At 35.8% G+C, this 19,481-nt stretch overlaps 1 protein-coding gene across 11 annotated transcripts in view; it reads right to left on the reverse strand.

Moving 5' to 3' along the window:
• Positions 1 to 19,481, reverse strand: part of KIAA1328 (KIAA1328 ortholog) — a 391,560-nt gene that overhangs the window by 145,882 nt on the left and 226,197 nt on the right. For 9 of the 11 annotated variants that reach the window (XR_007471679.1, XM_033412322.2, XM_033412321.2 and 6 more), the window contains 2 exons: positions 9,727 to 10,400; positions 3,378 to 3,485 (listed from right to left, as the gene is read on the reverse strand). Coding sequence is in view for 10 of the 11 variants with exons in the window: in XM_033412322.2 (XP_033268213.2) it covers positions 3,378 to 3,485; positions 9,727 to 10,400 (782 nt within the window). In the remaining variant the exon portion in view is untranslated. The remainder of the gene's footprint in view (positions 1 to 3,377; positions 3,486 to 9,726; positions 10,401 to 19,481) is intronic. The other 2 variants (XM_004283444.3, XM_033412323.2) reach the window with 1 other exon arrangement.

Here is a 19,481-nt window from a genome sequence, read left to right on the forward strand (position 1 = left end):
TGAACAGACCAATCACAAGCACTGAAATTGAAACTGTGATTAAAAATCTTCCAACAGACAAAAGCCCAGGACCAGATGGCTTCAAGGCGAATTCTATGAAACACTTATAGAAGAGCTAAGACCTGTCCTTCTCAGACTCTTCCAAAACATAGCAGAGGGAGGAACACTCCCAAACTCATTCTACGAGGCCACCATCACCCGGATACCAAAACCAGACAAGGATGTCACAAAGAAAGAAAACTACAGGGCAAAATCACTGATGAACATAGATGCAAAAATACTCAACAAATACTAGCAAACAGAATCCAACAGCACATTAAGAGGATCATACACCATGATCAAGTGGGGTTTATTCCAGGAATACAAAGATTCTTCAAAATACGCAAATCAATCAATGTGATACACCATATTAACAAATTGAAGGAGACAAACCATATGGTCATCTCAATAGATGCAGAGAAAGCTTTTGACAAAGTTCAACACCCATGTATGATAAAAACCCTGCAGAAAGTAGGCATAGAGGGAACTTTCCTCAACATAATAAAGGCCATATATGACAAACCCACAGCCAACATCCTCCTCAATGGTGAAAAACTGAAAGCATTTCCACTAAGAACAGGAACAAGACAAGGTTGCCCACTCTCACCACTCTTATTCAACATAGTTTTGGAAGTTTTAGCCACAGCCATCAGAGAAGAAAAGGAAATAAAAGAATCCAAATCGGAAAAGAAGAAGTAAAGCTGTCACTGTTTGCAGATGACATGATCCTATACATAGAGAATCCTAAAGATGCTACCAGAAAACTACTAGAGCTAATCAATGAATTTGGTTAAGTGGCAGGATACAAAATCAATGCACAGAAATCTCTGGCATTCCTATATACTAATGATGAAAAATCTGAAAGTGAAATCAAGAAAACACTCCCATTTACCACTGCAACAAAAAGAATAAAATATCTAGGAATAAACCTACGTAAGGAGACAAAAGACTTGTATGCAAAAAATTATAAGACACTGATGAAAGAAATTAAAGATGATACAAATAGATGAAGAGATATACCATGTTCTTGGATGGAAGAATCCACAGTGTGAAAATGACTCTACTACCCAAAGCAATCTACAGATTCAATCCAATCCCTATCAAATTACCACTGGCATTTTTCACAGAACTAGAACAAAACATTTCACAATTTGTATGGAAACACAGAAGACCCCAAATAGCCAAAGCAAGCTTGAGAACGAAAAACAGAGCTGGAGGAATCAGGCTCCCTGACTTCTGACTATACTACAAAGCTAGAGTAATCAAGACAGTATGGTATTGGCACAAAAACAGAAATATAGATCAATGGAACAGGATAGAAAGCCCAGAGATACAGCCACGCACATATGGTCACCTTATCTTTGATAAAGGCGGCAGGAATGTACAGTGGAGGAAGGACAGCCTCTTCAATAAGTGGTGCTGGGAAAACTGGACAGGTACATGTAAAAGTATGAGATTAGAACACTCCCTAACACCTCACACAAAAATAAGCTCAAAATGGATTAAAGCCCTAAATGTAAGGCCAGAAACTATCAAACTCTTAGAGGAAAACATAGGCAGAACACTCTATGACATAAATCACAGCAAGATCCTTTTTGACCCACCTCCTAGAGAAATGGAAATAAAAACAAAAATAAACAAATGGAACCTAGTGAAACTTCAAAGCTTTTGCACAGCAAAGGAAACCATAAAGAAGACGAAAAGACAACCCTCAGAATGGGAGAAAGTATTAGCAAATGAAGCAACTGACAAGGGATTAATCTCCAAAATTTACAAGCAGCTCATGCAGCTCAATAACAAAAAAACAAACAACCCAATCCAAAAATGGGCAGAAGACCTAAACAGACATTTCTCCAAAGAAGATACACAGATTGCCAACAAACACATGAAAGAATACTCAACATCATTAATCATTAAAGAAATGCAAATGAAAAGTACAATGAGATATCATCTCACACCGGTCAGAATGGTCATCATCAAAAAATCCATAGACAATAAATGCTGGAGAGGGTGTGGAGAAAAGGGAACACTCTTGTGCTGCTGTGGAAATGTGAATTGGTACAGCCACTATGGAGAACTGTATGGAGGTTCCTTAAAAAACTACAAATAGAACTACCATATGACCCAGCAATCCCACCACTGGGCATATACCCTGAGAAAACCATAATTCAAAAAGAGTCATGTACGAAAATGTTCATTGCAGCTCTATTTACAATAGCCAGGAGATGGAAGCATCCTATGTGTCCATTATTGGATGAATGGATAAAGATGATGTGGCACATATATACAATGGAATATTACTCAGCCATAAAAAGAAACGAAAATGAGTTTATTGTGGTGAGGTGAATGGACTTAGTGTCTGTCATACAGAATGAAGTAAGTCAGAAAAATAAAGACAAATACCGTATGCTAACACATATATGTGGAATCTAAGAAAAAAAACTGTCATGAAGAACCTAAGGGAAAGACGGGAATAAAGACACAGATGTACTATAGAATGGACTTGAGGATATGGGGAGGGGGAAGGGTAAGCTGTGACAAAGTGAGACAGTGGCATGGACATATATACACTACCAAACTTAAAACAGATAGCTAGTGGGAAGCAGCCGCATGGCACAGGGAGATCAGCTCGGTGGTTTTTGACCACCTAGAGGGGTGGGATAGGGAGGGTGGGAGAGAGGGAGATGCAAGAGGGAAGAGATATGGGAACATATGTATATGTATAACTGATTCACTTTTTTATAAAGCAGAAACTAACACACCACTGTAAAGCAATTATACTCCAATAAAGATGTAAAAAAAAAAAAGAATCTTAAAAGGATTTATACGTACTTTAAGCTAGTAGTTCTGCATACATTAAAAATGTATGTACAGAAATATTCCTCAAAGCATAATTTATTGTATAATAGTAAAACCTTATATTATCCAATAACAGGCTTATTGATAAATATTGAGTAATATTCGTCACATGATAGATATTGGTTAAATGAATTAATATCATGTTTTCATAAAAAAGGACATCAGAAACTGGGATACACAAAAAAAAGCAAAAAATAAAATTCTGTATAAGCATAATCCCTATTATGATATAGAAATTATTATTATGAAAGAGAGAGGGGAAAATGCCTCATAGGATTGTCTCTGAATGGTAGGATTATGAATGATTTTTATTTTCTTCTTTACACTTTTCTATATTTTTCAAAAATTTATAATGTGAATATATTTATTCATATGATCAGAAAACTGGATTCACCAATATGAAGCTATAAATATATACCAACCATATCCTTAATATCTGTGTGCTACATATTTTGCCTTCACCGACCACCCAAGTTTACCTTGGTCCAGAGCCACTCTCATTCATATCCAGCCTCAGCTCTCGGGGTGTAGTAATGTCTTTATTAGCAACCAGTTCTCTTGACTTAAATACAGCTTGAGTTCTTAACCTGTAAAAATAGATTTAGACATAGAAATAGAACAAACAATACTAAAATTTGTATGGAACCATAAAAGACCCTGAATAGCTAAATCTTGAGAAAGAAGACCAAAGTTGGAAGCATTACATTCTCTGATTTCCAACTATATTACAAAGCTATAGTCAAAACAGTACTGGCATACAATTCAACACTAAAACACCAAATAAACAGGTTAAAAAAATGGGCAGAGGATCTGAATAGACATTTGTTCAAAGAAGACATACAGATGGCCAACAGGGACATGAAAAGATGCTTAACGTCACTTATCATCAGGGAAATGAAAATCAAAACCATAATGAGATATCACCTCACACCTGTCAGAATGGCCATTATCAAGAAGACAGCAAATAACAAGTGTTGACAAGGATGTGAAGAAAAGGGAATCCTCGTGCACTGTTGGTAGGAATGTAAATTGGTGTAGCCGCTATGGAAAACAGTACGGAGATTCCTCAATAAATTAAAAATAGAACTATTATATGATGTAGCAATTCCACTCCTGGGTATTTATCTGAAGAAAACAAAAACGCTAATGATTCAACAGAAAAGATACATGCGTCCCTGTGTTCACTGCAGCATTATTTACAATAGCCAAGATACGGAAAAAACCTTAGTGTCCGTCAACAGATGAATGGATAAAGAAGATGTGGTATATGTATATAATGGAGTATTACACAGCCATACAAAAGGATAAAATCTTGCCATGTGCAACAACATGGATGGACTTGGAGGGTATTATGCTAAGTGAAATAAGTCAGAGAAAGACAAATACTGTGTGATTTCACTTATATGTGGACTCTAAAAAACAAATGAACAAACATAATGAAACAGAAACAGAGTCATAAATATAGAGAACAAATAGGTGGTTGCCAGAGGGGAGAGGGGTCAGGGTAGGTGAGAAATAGGTGAGGGAGATTAAGAGGTACAGTACAAATTTCCAGTTGCAAAATAAATGAGACATGGCTATGAAATGTACAGTATGGGGAATATAGTCAATAATTATGTAATATCTTTCTGTGGTGACACATGACAACTAGACTTATTGTGGTGATCATTTTGAAATGTATAGATATATCAAGTCACTATCTTATATACCAGGAACTAACATAGTATTGTAGGTCAATTATACTTCAAAAACAAACAAAGAAACAAACTCATAGGAAAAAAAGGTGAGGTTTGTGCTACCAGAGATGATAGGTAGGGAGAAGGGGAATTAGATAAAAGTAGATAAAAGGTACAAACTTCCAATTATAAGCTAAACAAGTACTAGGGATGTAATATACAACATAATAAATATAATTAACACTGCTGTATGCTATATATGAAAGTTGTTAAGAGAGTAAACCCTAATGGTTCTTATCACAAGGAAAAAACATTTTTTTCTATTTAATTTTGTATCTATATAAGATGATAGATATTCACTAAACTTATCTTGGTAGTCATTTCATGATGTATGTAAGTGAAATTATCATGCTGTACACCCTAAACTTATACAGTGCTGTATGCCAATTATAGCTTAATAAAACTAGAAGAGGGGCTTCCCTGCTGGCGCAGTGGTTAAGAATCCACCTGCCAATGCAAGGGACATGGGTTCAATCCCTGGGCCGGGAAGATCCCACATGCCACGGAGCAAGTAAGCCCGTGTACCACAACTACTGAGCCTGCGCTCTAGAGCCCGCGAGCCACATCTACTGAGCCCATGTGCCACAACTACTGAAGCCCGCACGCCTAGAGCCTGTGCTCCGCAACAAGAGAAGTCACCGCAATGAGAAGCCTGCGTACCACAACAAAGAGTAGCCCCAGCTCACCGCAACTAGAGAAAGCCCGTGCACAGCAACAAAGACCCAATGCAGCCAAAGATAAATAAATAAATAAATAAATATATTAAAAAAAAAACTGGAAGTAAAAAGAGTAAATCAGAAATAAATAGAAGTGAGAAAAATACTAAATCAAAATACAAAATCAAATGAGTAGACACACCCACACATACAAACTGACATATAAACAGTCACAAAGACCAATAAAACAGAATAGAAAACCCGGAAATAAACCCTTGCATATGTGGTCAACTAATCTTTGATCAGGGCACCAAGAATACACAATTGGGAAAGGATAGTCTCTTCAATAAATGGTTTTGGGAACAATGGACAGCCCCGTGCAAAAGAATGAAATTAGACCAGTATCTTACGTGTTACACGTCACATAAGAATTAACTCAAAATGGGTTAAAGACTAGAATGTAAGACCTAAAACCATGAAACTCCTAGAAGAAAACATAGGTGGTAAGCTCACTGACATAGTCTTGGTGATGATCTTTTGGAGCTGACACAAAATATAAAGGCAACAAAACCCAAAAATAAATAAGTGGGACTACATCAAACTATAAAGCCTCTGCACAGCAAAGGAAACCACCAACAAAATGAAAAGGAGACCTACCAAATGGGAGAAAATATTTGCAAATCATATATCTGATAAAGGGGTAATATCCAAAATATATAAAGAACTTATATAATTCAATAGCAAAAACCCAAACAATCCAATTAAAAAATGAGCAGAGGATGTGAATAGACATTTTCTCAAAGAAGGCATACAGATGGCTAACAGATACATGAAAAGATGCTCAATATCACTAATCATCAGGGAAATGCAAATCAATACTACAATGAGATGTCACCTCATACCTGTTAGAATGGCTATTATCAAAAAGACAAGAAACAACAATTGTTGGTCAGGATATGGAGAAATGGGAATCCCTATATATTCTTGGTGAGAATGTAAAGTGGTACAGTCATTATGGAAAACAGTACGGAAAATCCTCAAAATTTAAAAATAGAACTACCATATGATCTAGCAATTGGGTATTTATCTTAAGGAAATGAAATTTGTATCTTAAAGAGATGTCTGCATTTCCACGTTCATTGCTGCATTAATCACAATAGCCAAGATATGGAAACAACCTAAGTGTCTATTGACAGAAGAATGGATAAAGAAAATGTGAGATACACACACACACACACACACACACACACACACACACACACACACAGTGGAATATTATTCAGCCAGAAAAAAGAAGGAAATCCTGCCATTTGCAACAGTATGCATGAACCTAGAGGACATTACGTTCAGTGAACATACCAACATACCAAAATATGTGAGACTAACAGTGCTGAGAGGGATATTTATGGCCCTAAATGCTTCCAGTAAAAAAGAAGAAAAGTATCAAATCAATAATCTAAGCTCCCACCTTAAGACAGAAAAAAAGAACAAGATAAATCCAAAGCAAGCAGAAATAAGGAAATACTAAGAAATGAATCAATTAAATAAATGAGACCCGTATTATCTTGATACCAAAACCAAAGCCAGTATAAAAAAAGAAAACTACAGACCAATATCCCTCATACATATTGATGTAAATATCCTTAACAAAATATTAGTAAATAGAAATTTGTAGTATATAAAAAGTATTATACACTATGACCAAGGAGATTTATTCCAGGGATACAATGCTAGGTCAATATTAAAAAGAACTGTCAATGCAACCCACCATATTGGCAATCTAAAAGAGAAAAATCAAACAATCACGTCAATTAACACATAAAAGGTATCTGACAAAATTCAACAGTCATTATGGAAACTTTATATCATCTACAATAAAAAAAATCAAACTTCATCAAAATTGAAAACTTTTGCTTTGTGAAAGATCCTTTTTGAGACTGAAAAGACAGGCTACAGACCAGGAGAAAATACTTGCAATCCACCTATCTGACAAAGGACTTATATCCTTTGAATATATAAGGAACTCTCAAAACTCAACAGGAAAACAATTCAAACAATCCGGCTGGAATATGGCAAGAGATATTAAAGGGACAATTTACCCAAAAGGATGGAAGGAGGGCAAACTAGCAAATGAAAAGATATTCAATATCACTAGCCATTAGGAAAATGCAAACTAAGACGACAATGAAATATCACTACACACAGATTAGAACATGTCAAATAAAAACCTGTGACACTATCAAATGCCGGAAAGGAGGTGGAGAAATGATCTTTCATACGTTACTGGTAGAAAAGTATTTTAAACTTAATGTGGTATAAGTTAAGTATGATCTTATCATAAGATTTAGCAATCTTACTCCTAGTTTTCATTTGTAGAAACAAAAACCTTAGGCCACACTAAAACTTGTATTAGAATATATAGCAGCTCTATTTGTAGCAGAAAAAAACTGAAAACAACCAATTGTCCTTTAACAGATAAATGGTTAAACATACCATGGTATATCCATATCGTGGAATAGTACTCAGAAATCAAAAGGTACAATATATGCGACAACCTAGATGGATGTCAAGAACATTATGCTGAATGAGAAAAGCCAATATCAAAATTTCACATACTGTATAATTCCATTTATATAACATTTTCAAAATAACAAAATTATAGACATAGACAACAGATTATGAGTCTCCAGGGGTTAGGGATGGGGGCGCAGAGAGTGACTCTAACAGAAGAGTACAAAGGAAATCTTGGTGGTGCTGAAATAGTCCTGTAGTTTGATTGTGGTGGTGGTTACACAAATCCACACGTGATAAAATGGCATAGAAATACACATACACACTGTACCAATGTTAATTTACTAGTTTTGATAATATATTACAGTTGTATAAAATGTAGTCATTGGGAGAAGCTGGTTTTTGCAACTTCTATCAATCTAATTGTTTCAAAATAAAAAGTTTTTAAAAATCTCTATACATATGCATAAACGTTTACAATTTATATACACAAAACTTGTTCAAAATCTGTGTTTCATAGCTCTTTCATCTAAGCTGGGGTGATCAAGAGAACAATAAAGACTTTATTATCATTATGCAGCACTATTTGAACATACAATCCTGTTCAAATGAACATGATGCCTAGTCTAAAATTACCCTTTCTCCCCTGCTAGATTGTGACCTCTTTAAAGACCGCACTTGAAATTTTTTTTACCTATCCCAAGTACCTAGAACCATTCCTCACATAACATAGGCATTCGATAAATGTTTGTTGAATGAAGTTCTCAGGAGAGACTACACATGAACTGGAGTATTAGAGATTGGGGTCATAAAATTGAAGCAACATTTCAGCCTTTGGTTACAATCTTGTTACAAGAGACTTCATTTTCACTTCCTTTAAAAGCCTCCAGGTTTCAACAATGAAGAATAAAACTGATCATGAAGAGAAAGAGGAAGACCACTTTTGCTTCCTAGAAGAGTCAGTATTACACTGAAGGAAAAATGTCAAGATGGAACTTTCAAAGAAATTAAAATTTAAAAAATATTAGGCAAGATCTGAAAATGAAAGAAAATTAACTCCAAGAAGTAAAAGAAAATAACACTAGTATTAAGTGTGTCTGTATAGGATCTATGTGTCTAAGAATGCGTACAAAGGGGAAATGGTATGTTTGACCAAGGAGGAAATGGCAGGGAAAGACACGCACACACGCGCACACACACACACACACAAATTCCCTATGAAAACTTGAAACTTACTTTTTAAAAAAGACATAAATGTCATATTTTCTTGTGTTTAAAATACAATTGTGTCTGATTTATTACTATTTTTAAACTGAGATAACAAACTTTATGACTCTGCATGTAAAACTATGCTGAACACTACATGATATAAAACAGGACTTTAGCTTTTGAAACATTGTTCTCAGGGAAAAATTGTTAGAGGAAGAACAGTTTAAATGTGGGTATGTGTATAAGAAACTGGTTATTGAACAGGCTATGCTTCATGACCAGAAAAGACTGAATTTAGAAGGTTCCCATCATTCGTTGCATGGAATGATGACAGCTAGCCACACTTCGGTCTGATTTCACATCCTGAAACCTCATGCTTTTACTTAATGGTAATATTCTCTACAATGACATCAAACAGCAAAGGATTTTGTGTAACGGTAATATTTAAAAATACTGTCTTTCGAATCCAGCAAAAATTATACTGGACTGCTGAGAAGTAGATATTCTAAGCTAACATTTTGGAAGACAAGGTAATCTTTCAAGTCTTCCCCAAAAGACAGTGCAATTTACTTGCAAGTCATAGCTGCTGTGCATCTTGAGCAAACCAAAGTCCCGAGGAACTTCTGTTCCTACACATCTGTTATAGTAACACAGCTGTCATTTTATACTGTGTTCTCCAAGCTATAGATACTGCTGAAAGAACAGGTAGGACTCACCAGTTATAGTCCAGTCGAGACTGATGAAGCTGCTGCTGCTTTAGGAGTAGTTTTGTCTCCTGCTGGGCCAGTAGATGCTGAAGGCGTTCTTTTTCAATTTCCAGCTCCATTTTCTGAAGCATGAGTTGCTGCCTTCTATCTTCTGAGAGCTGCTTTTTGACATCAGTTTCACTAGGCTGCAGTGCCCCTTGGCCACGCATCAGAGATGCCCAGGAAAGCCCACAATACCAGCATGATTCCAGATGTGTCCTGGAATATTCAGGGACCATGTTTGTCGGATGGCTCTCACGAACATGATCCGCATTTTCAGAAAGTCTATGACCACAACACTGACTAGGTGGAGTAGCCTTACGGTGTTGGCATTCCTTCATGTTCAGGTCCTCTGGTGGAACTTTCTCTGTAGGGACTGCATCTACTAGTTTTTTCCCTGGGGATCCATAATTACATGTTCTGGTCTCTGATGGCACCTTGTCCACATCCTCTTTGGGATAATGAAGGGCTGCTTGTTTCAAAGAATTATTCCTAAATTCCGCAAGGGATTCTGAAGCTGAGTCCTGATTTGCAGACTTAGGCCTTTGCTTGGTTTGAGTGTGGGTTTGTGGTTTGGCTACACTCAAGTAGGAACCATCCAGTTCCACAGATGAAGACCAGAGAGTGCTTTTCCTATCGGATACCTAAAAGGAATCGCAAGATCACTTGTCAAATAAGAGCACAACAGGAGTTCTTTTGACTTTTCAGAAATCAGTGATATATGTTTACCAAGACAAAGCTGTGTTTTTGTCTTCTTAATTAATAAATGATAGTAGTCACATAGCTAAACAGACATGTGCCATAAAGCTAATCTCATTTTCAAACAATCTACATTTCAGTAAATCCACAAGGATGAGAAAAAGAAAGTGTTGCCGCTCGCTGCTTAAGCAAGATTTCAGGAATTGCAAATAATGAGGGGTATATAGCATCAACTTTGAGAAGAAAAACATTGAATGTTAATGCCTTAAAATGTTTAATTTTGAATACTAAGCCAAGAAATCCATTCAGCCACCTTAAATATCTTTCGATTGGCCATTACATAGCATGAGGTTTGATGTAGAACATTTCACCTTATACTGAACAGGATGTTAGTTACTGCTAGAAATTTGATGAGTTCTTATAAATATCTTTACAGCACACAGATAAGACCAAGCACTTTCCACAAAATATGATTCTAATCAAAAGCAGTTATTTAAATACAAAACATATTTAATTTCAGCTGTAAACATAAGTGATTTTTCAATTAAGCTGTTCAAGTGATTATAGTCTGATAGAACTCAGGCAGAAAGGAAGAGTTGCAAACTACCTTTGACAGGCCAGTAGAGTGAGCTTTCCCAGCATTTTAGCCTCAACCCTGTTTCATCAAGGAGAGCAAAACTTAGTTTATATCAATGACTCTCAAACTTTAGGATGTATCAGAATCACCTGGAGGGCTTGTTCAATGTGAATTGCTTGGCTTATTCCCCAGAGTTTCCAATTCAGTAACTCTAGAGTAGAGTCAGAGAATCTGCATTTTTAACAAGTTCCAATCTGGAACCACACTTTGAGAACCACTGGTCTGTACCATGGGCCATTGGACTGCTCCTTTGTCCCTCTTTTAAGGACCACTTTGATTACATCGGGCCTACCCATGTAATCCTGGCTAATTTCCTCATCTCAAGATCCTTAACTTAATCACGTCTGTAAAGCCTCTTGTCATACAAAGTCGCTTGTGCCATATAAAATGACATTTACAGGTTCCAGGAATTAGGACATGGACATGTTTGGGAGGCTATTATTCAGTTTGCCCCAACTTCTTTTAAAGTAAGAACTAATTCATAAACAGTTGAGATGGTTATGTATTCCAGAGACATGTACTCTAGAATGAATGAATAATTGAGATCCCTAGCAGAGGGGGAAAAAAAAATCCCACCAATTTACTTTGCAATAGTTGAAAATGATGAACTGATTGGTAAAAAGTGTCACCTAACATATATATAGCAATACAATTTTTCCTCTCCTATGATAAAAGGGGGCTATTACAATGACTCTTTTAAGATTTTGAGTTTCTGAAGCAATGTTAAAGGAGTTCTGTTTAAATCAGAATGAGCCACATCTGGGGAGATGACTTGGGCCTCTTCAAAGAAGCCATGTAATTTTATATGCTGAGCAGATGACACTGAGCAGATGACAAGCTACATAAAAGGAACTAGTCCTAGGGCAAAATTTATGATAAACTACCTCATTAAAAAAATTAACCTTATTTTACACCTAAAGGAAAACTCTAGTCCACATTCATCTCCCCTATTCTGAACTTCTGTAGCACTTATTGTCAACAGAAATATTTAACATTTATCACCTGCTATTTTGTATGACAAACCATCTTTTTATAGATTATACTTTTAAAATGAGAAATAAATTTTTTAAAAGTCCAGAAATTAAATCAACTATTTTATATCATCATATAGTTTCTAATCCATGTATCATTAATGTAACAGTAGATAGCATGTATATATTATTTTATATTCTCATTTTTGTTCCTTAACATTATTTACATATGTGCATTTTTAGGTATTTATATAGCTTACACTTACTTTAATGGTGTTGAGTGTTACATTATTCACAAATGTCAGGTATTTGGAATATTTCTAAAATATTTTGTAGTTAGCTTTTATGTTTTTGAGAGGCACTACAACTTAATGATTTCCATGCATGCTTTGCTCAAAGAGAATACTGCTTTATCAATTACCTGCTGGGTGACTGTGCAACTTGGTAGACCGAGTTCTAAGATGGTCCTCAAGATTCCCATCCTTTTGGTGTCCCCACCCTGTATTATCTCCTCCCCTTAAGTGAGGGTAGAACTTGTGAATATGATCAGATCAATCCTGTGGTTATGTTACCTTATATGGCAAAAAGGACTTTGCAGATGTAACTGAGGCTCCAGCTGACTTTGAATTAATAAAAAGGGAGATTATCTCATGCGGGCCAGACCTAGTCAGGTAAGCCCTTTAACAGAGGGTCTGGTGCCCTCCCCAAGATCAGAGATTCTCCTGCTGGCCTTGAAGAAATAAGCTACTGTGTGGTGGGAGGAATTTTTTTTTTTTTTAAGATTTTATTGAAGTAGAGTTGATTTACATGTTGTGTTAATTTCTGCTGTACAGCAAAGCGACTCAGTTACACATATATATTGGGTTGACCAAAAAGTTCGTTCAGTTAGTGAATACATTGTTCAATAAAATTCTTGGTGAAAATGAGTCTTTTACTTTTACTTAAAACCGAACGAACTTTTTGGCCAACCCAATATATTCTTTTTCATATTCATCATGGTTTGTCACAGGATATTGAATATAGTTGCCTGTGCTATACAGTAGAACCTTGTTGTTTATCCATCCTATACATAATAGTTTGTATCTGCTAACCCCAGACCCAGATATAGAGAACAGTCTTGTGGTTGCCAAGGGGCGTGGGGGTGGGGGGAAGGAATGGGAGTTTGGGATTAGCAGAGGCAAACTATTATACATAGGGTGGGATGGCTTATGGAGGGGCTCATGTGGCAATGACCTCTGGAGCAGAAGGCAGTTTCCAGACAACAGTGAGCAAGAAAATGAGGCACCTACCATACATATGCAAGGAAATAAATCCTGCCAACAACCCACTGAATGTAGCCCAGCTGGCATCTTGATTGCAGCCTTCTAAGACCCTGAGCATAGGACCCAACTAAGCTGTGCCAGACTCCTGAACCACAGACACTGTGAGATAGTAAATGTGTGTTGTTTTAAGCTGCTAAGTTTGTAGTAATTTGTTACACAGCAATAAAAAACTAATATAACATATTATCCAACTTGCCTGAGCCTCAGGTTCCTCAACAGAAAACCAGGGATTAAAAATAGCAGCTACATCAAAACTGAATGTGGTGGTGAGACAAGATGAGCAGTTATCAAGGGTGCTAATTTATAAGGGTACTAATTTACAAAAAGGAAACACAAACCTTATATTTACCCAACTTCTTTCAAGGAGAACATTGTGGTGTATGTGTGCGGGGGGAGTGGGGTGGGGTGAGATCACCAAGGGGCACATTCAGTTACAACAGATTATCTCTGAACTGTCTTCAAGGAAAATGAGTTCAGTTATCTATCTTCATTTTGCTACAGTGAGGTTTGTAGTTGGGCCAGAGTTGAATTGCTCGAGATAATAGAGAGGTTCTTCATCTTTCTCCTTCATATAAAGGATGTCAGTCTTAACACTAACATCTTGCACCGCCTCTTAAGGTTGTTGTGATGATTAGATGAGATAATTCATATAAAGTGCTTTGGATGGGGCTTAATTTGCCTTTGCGACACACGGAAGTCACAGTGGGCTTAAATGAAACTGATGTATTTTTCTTTCCGGGGCTGCTCCATGCTTTCTATATGATATTTACAAATATAACTTCTCTTAACTAAGGCTTAAACTAACAACAAATCCCGAACTGCTGTCTCTGGTATATGGGTTTGACATGAATTTTTCAGATATATAACACTAACTTAGAAACCATTAGGTATTTTTTTAAATGGAGGCATAACTTATACATAATAAAATGCACATACCTTAAGGATACAGCTTGATGAATTTTTATACTTGCATTTACCCAAGTAATCATCACCCAGATCAAGTTATAGAACAATTCCATTACCCCAGAAAGTTCCTTTGTGTCCTTTCTAGTCAATATCACATCCTCACACTCCCAGGAGTAACCATTATTCTGATTCTTATGATCATAGATTAGTTTTGCCTATGTTGAACTTCATATAAATGGAATCATACAGTATGCTACCCTTTTGTACCTGGTTTCTTAAGCTCAACATAATTTTTGAGTATCTTCTATGTTGTTGCGCATATCGATAGTTTATTCTTTTTTACTGCTGCATAGTACTTCATTGTATGAATAAAGCAAAATTTGTTTATCCTTTTATTGGATTAGGTTGTTTCCAGTTTAGGGCTATTATATATGAAGCTGCTATGAATATTCTCATACACGCCTTTTTTTTAGACATACACATTTGTTTCTCTTGGGCACAGGGTAGGCATATTTGACTTTATTAGAAACGCCAATAAGCTTTCCAAAGTGGTTATTCTGTTTCACACCCCCATCCACAAATTAAGAGAGTCCCAGTTGCTTCACATTCACAGCAACACTCCCTAGTGTGTTTCATTTTTAGACAATCTGGTGCCTGTATAGTTAAATAACACTGTGGTTTTATTTTCCATTTCCCTGATATGTAATGATATTAATGAACATATGCCTGATGGTCATTTGGATATCTTCTTTTATGAAGTTCTTGTTGAAACTAATATATTTAAATAATTCAAAATAATTTTTAAAGGAGTGAAGATGAGAAATGAAAAATGAAGGTCAGGAAAGACAATGTCATGCAAATTGTTTCTGATGAGATAACTTGGCTCTAAATGGTCACCTTCATTGACCACTGAATGCAGAACATGCTCCCAGAACACCCTGTCACTTTGGCTGCTCTCAACGCAGAGTTTACCATATACTGTGCTAAATGTTTTACATATTCAACCTATTATTCTTAACAACAATTCTGTAAGGTAGTTATTATAATTAGCATTTTACAGATGAGAAAATGAAGTTCAAGGAATCAACACAACTTTCCCAAGGTCACATCAATATAATATGTGAGACATGGGGCTATGCCTCACTCCAAATCCATAATCTTCCATTGCTTCCTGCTGTAGATCTTTTTAAACAAATTCTTTAATATGAAATACATGAAACATAGAAAAGTACACAAAACAGTTATGAGCAAGGCAATGCCCAATGTAACTACCATCCAAGATACAGAAGACGACCCTTGTCTTCTGTACTCAGAAGACCCTGATGGCCCTGAGCAATCACCACTCTCTACCTCTCTTGCCAAAGGGAATGACTACCTTGACTTTAATGGGAATCACTTCTTTGAGTTAATACTTCTCTGCTTAAATATCCATACTAGAGTTCAGTTTTACCTGCTTATTTTTAAAGTGTAAATGAAATCATATGATATACATTCTTTTGTGTTTAACTTCTTTCACCCAAAGTTATATTTGTGAAGTTCATACATAGTGCTGCATGTGGCTGTATTTTCATAGCTTTATAGCAGGGGTCAGCAAATTTATTCTTAAAGGGTCTGACAATAAACATTTTAAACTTTGCAGTCCATACAGACTTTGTCATAACTACTCAGTTATGCTTTTGTAGTGTGAAAGCAAGAGATAATACATAAATGAATAACTATTCTAGGAAAACCTTATTTGTAGACACACTGAAATTTAAATTTCATGTAATTTTCCTATTTCATGAAATATTCTTTTTTTCCCAACCATCTAAAAAGCTAAAACCATTCTTAGCTCATGAGTTGTACAAAACGATACAGTTAGCTAGATTTAGCATCCCACAGTTTGCCAAGTGAACTTGATAATTACGTTGTGTGCTCTTCCATTTAAAGGAGTCTATGAATATCCTAAGATATGGTCAAAACTCAATAAGCAAACTGAACAATATGACTTAGGATGTGCTATCTATTTACATGTTTTCTGTGTGATGAAAATGAGTTGGACTGAGTGCTTAATTAGAAATAAACATAAAGCATGTAGAAGAATATACCTGGGCAAGTCACACACATTGTATAAATTAAAAAAAAAGTTTAGACAGAAAATGATCTATGGAAAACAACAGATAAAAATGTTAAGTTCAAAATGGTAGCATATTAGGATTTGTCTTATATAAAAGGTACCATAACCTTGGCTACATCTTTAGACTCTAGATGTGGCAGAAATGAAGCCATAAAATCTTTGACAGGGTATGCTGTGGGATTTACTGTACAAAAGAAAGATGAGGAGAAAATGCAGGCAATACTTGGCTTATGACAGAGTAGAAGCATAATATCTCTTAATTTGGGTAGACACAGGCCAATGACTAGATAAAAAAACACCAATGAGAAAAGTATAAGGTTTAAAAAAAAGTGTGAGAGACTTATCTTGGACACAAAGAAGAATTTTCTGATACTGAAAGTTAGTAAATTTCTGAGTTGGAAGGTCTTCAGAATCTTTAAGATACTCTTTTAAAATATGACAGATATTTTTAAAAGACTTCATAGAAAATAAAGGATGTCTATTTTATAAACATTTATGATATGATCTTGTATGCATGCATGGAAGCACACACAGGTGTGTAGGTACATATATGAACATACACATTCCTATGGTAATCTAGGGCTTTCTGGTGTTCTCACATAATAAAAAATAACTGCAGTATTGCTTCGTGAAATACCATCAACAAGTAAACAGTGATGTTTTATAAATTTCTGCAAATCATTTTTGCAGGCCTGGCCAATCTCTACTATGAACCGTAAGGAGAGAGCCAAACTAAACTGCAGTAATTATTTCCTGCAACAGGTTGTTATTTATATAATTAGGAAGAGATTACTTACAATGCATTTATGAGTTGTTAACTACAGGATTAGTCAATAGCACCAACAGATCTTATTGGTATTCATTTCTCTAATGGTAAATAATAATTTACGATCCTGGCAAGCACCCTATTAAACAATCCTCATATTCCCACGGACAGCCTTATAAGAATAAAAATCTCAATTTTGTAACTTCAGAATTTCCCCCTATCCTCTTTATTTTATGATGAAGTCAGAAATTCAAGAGCTAGATAAATATTTCTAAACCTCAACTATTGTGTGTGGGGCAGGTCATTGTATTACCCAGAACATTTGGAGTTAATATAAAATAAGGCACAGAATGACAAGCTGCATTTTTAGTCAAGCTTACATGAACCAGTTGTCAAGCTGACAGAAGCTACGTAATGCAACAGCTGCACTGTATGGTTTGCCAAAGTCTCATCCCAAATAAATGTTCATTCTCCCCAGTGCAATTAACTCTCCTATACTGGCAGATTTTGCTAGATCATCAAGGTAGATTACCTTCTAGTGTTATGAACTAAATACTTACAGGTGTTATATCATCAGTTATAACTTACAAACTTTGGCATTTAGCAAGACATGCAGGCAAATGAATCATCTAATTTATGAATTATTTATAAGAAATTCACAGCATGCTCCTGGCATCATCCATGGCCTTTTCCAGGTCATATGACACCAATTAGAGCTGAATTTTAAATTATTCAATAACCTGAACTCTCTTGTCATTTAACATATAGATATCAATGCAGCAAACAAGTTAAATCTAATGGGCCCTCGAGGTTTAAGCTTCTCCACTGCACAATCGCTAAAGCTGTAGGCCATCAACGGAAGTAACAGAATGCAGCAGTCAAACACATTTGCAAGGCTCTAATAACTTTTTCTATTTCCCAGGGACTGTGGCACAATCTAGGATTATTGAATCTAAAAGGCACTGAAGCCAATAATTATGAGATTTAAAAAGTATAGGCACACAAGATTGTACAAAAGACAGAATATTAGCAACAGATACCAAATGCGGTACCAACTCTTAAGATACATACACTATGGGCCTGCCAAAATTTTTAACAGTAATTACCAGACTCAGAAAAGGCTAAACCTCATATTCTTTAATCATTACTACATTTCCTGAAAGCTGGAATGTGTTGATTTGCTATAAAAATGAATACAGAGCACAGAATAATTGACAGTATACTTCAGGTCAAAATACCTTGATTAGAATTCCAGTACAGCTACTTGGGAATTCTATTATTTTGGGCAAGTCATTTTACATCTCTTAGAGGCGATTTAGATTGTTAGTAAAATGGTTGGGTTTGATAAGCTCTATAGTTTATGTTATCCTTAAGTGCTGAAAACCCTCGGATTGGGTTGTTGTACCCCAAGGAAATGAGAGAAAAGAAAAGGATAGATGAGAAATTATACCAATCAGTAAATGTTCACCTATCAACTAACAGACATACTAAAAAATTACTGAATGCCCCTTGGTTCTATTTCCCCTAGCAAATTCTGTGTTTTAACATTACTGCCTTATATGACTCACATGCTCAAGAACTTAAATCAGCATCTTAATTTATCTATCTGGTCACTAAATCTGAGAGAGACACAAATGAAGATTGAGTAAGACAAAAATACAATTGTGAGGAGAGTCCTAAATATTTGATGGGATTTAAATATTTTGATGGGATGGGACAATCATTCACCATAGAAATACATAACAGTAGTACTGATTCAAATCACTTCCACGTATATGATCATAATTGCTAAAAGAAAAAAAAAAGGAGCTTTATACACGGTTTTCTAAATCTACAAGAGGAAACAGATACCCAAGGCTAGCTTTAATTATTTAATGAAGATCAGAAAGAAGCTAAAATAATTTTTATAGAGAAAACGAGACAAAGCCAAATTAGAAGTGGTGAGGACAATCTTCACAGGTACAAAATGAAAACAAGACATATTGAATAATAAAGCCAAGGGCACTTGGATTCAGTTAGGGATGCAGCACAAGAAAACGATCCAAAAGAGCTAACACCAGTTTTTCCCTGCCACTCCCTTGGCGTTACGTTTGGACAGAGTATCCTGGGGCTCACTGTCCTCTCATATATCCCTCTAGTAACAGCCAGGCTCAAGGATGGAAACAAAAACTGCATGTAGGCAAGATGTTTCAATGCAGTTTTTCTTCTTAAAGGAAGCAAACAAGATTAGTTTGTGTCAAATGAAGGAAAGCTTTAACAAAGTATTCTTAATACACCTTCTAGAAAACATAAAGTTAACACTATTTGA

The sequence above is a fragment of the Orcinus orca genome, chromosome 15 (genome assembly GCF_937001465.1).
Source record: "Orcinus orca chromosome 15, mOrcOrc1.1, whole genome shotgun sequence".
In the NCBI taxonomy this organism is placed as follows: Eukaryota; Metazoa; Chordata; class Mammalia; order Artiodactyla; family Delphinidae; genus Orcinus; species Orcinus orca.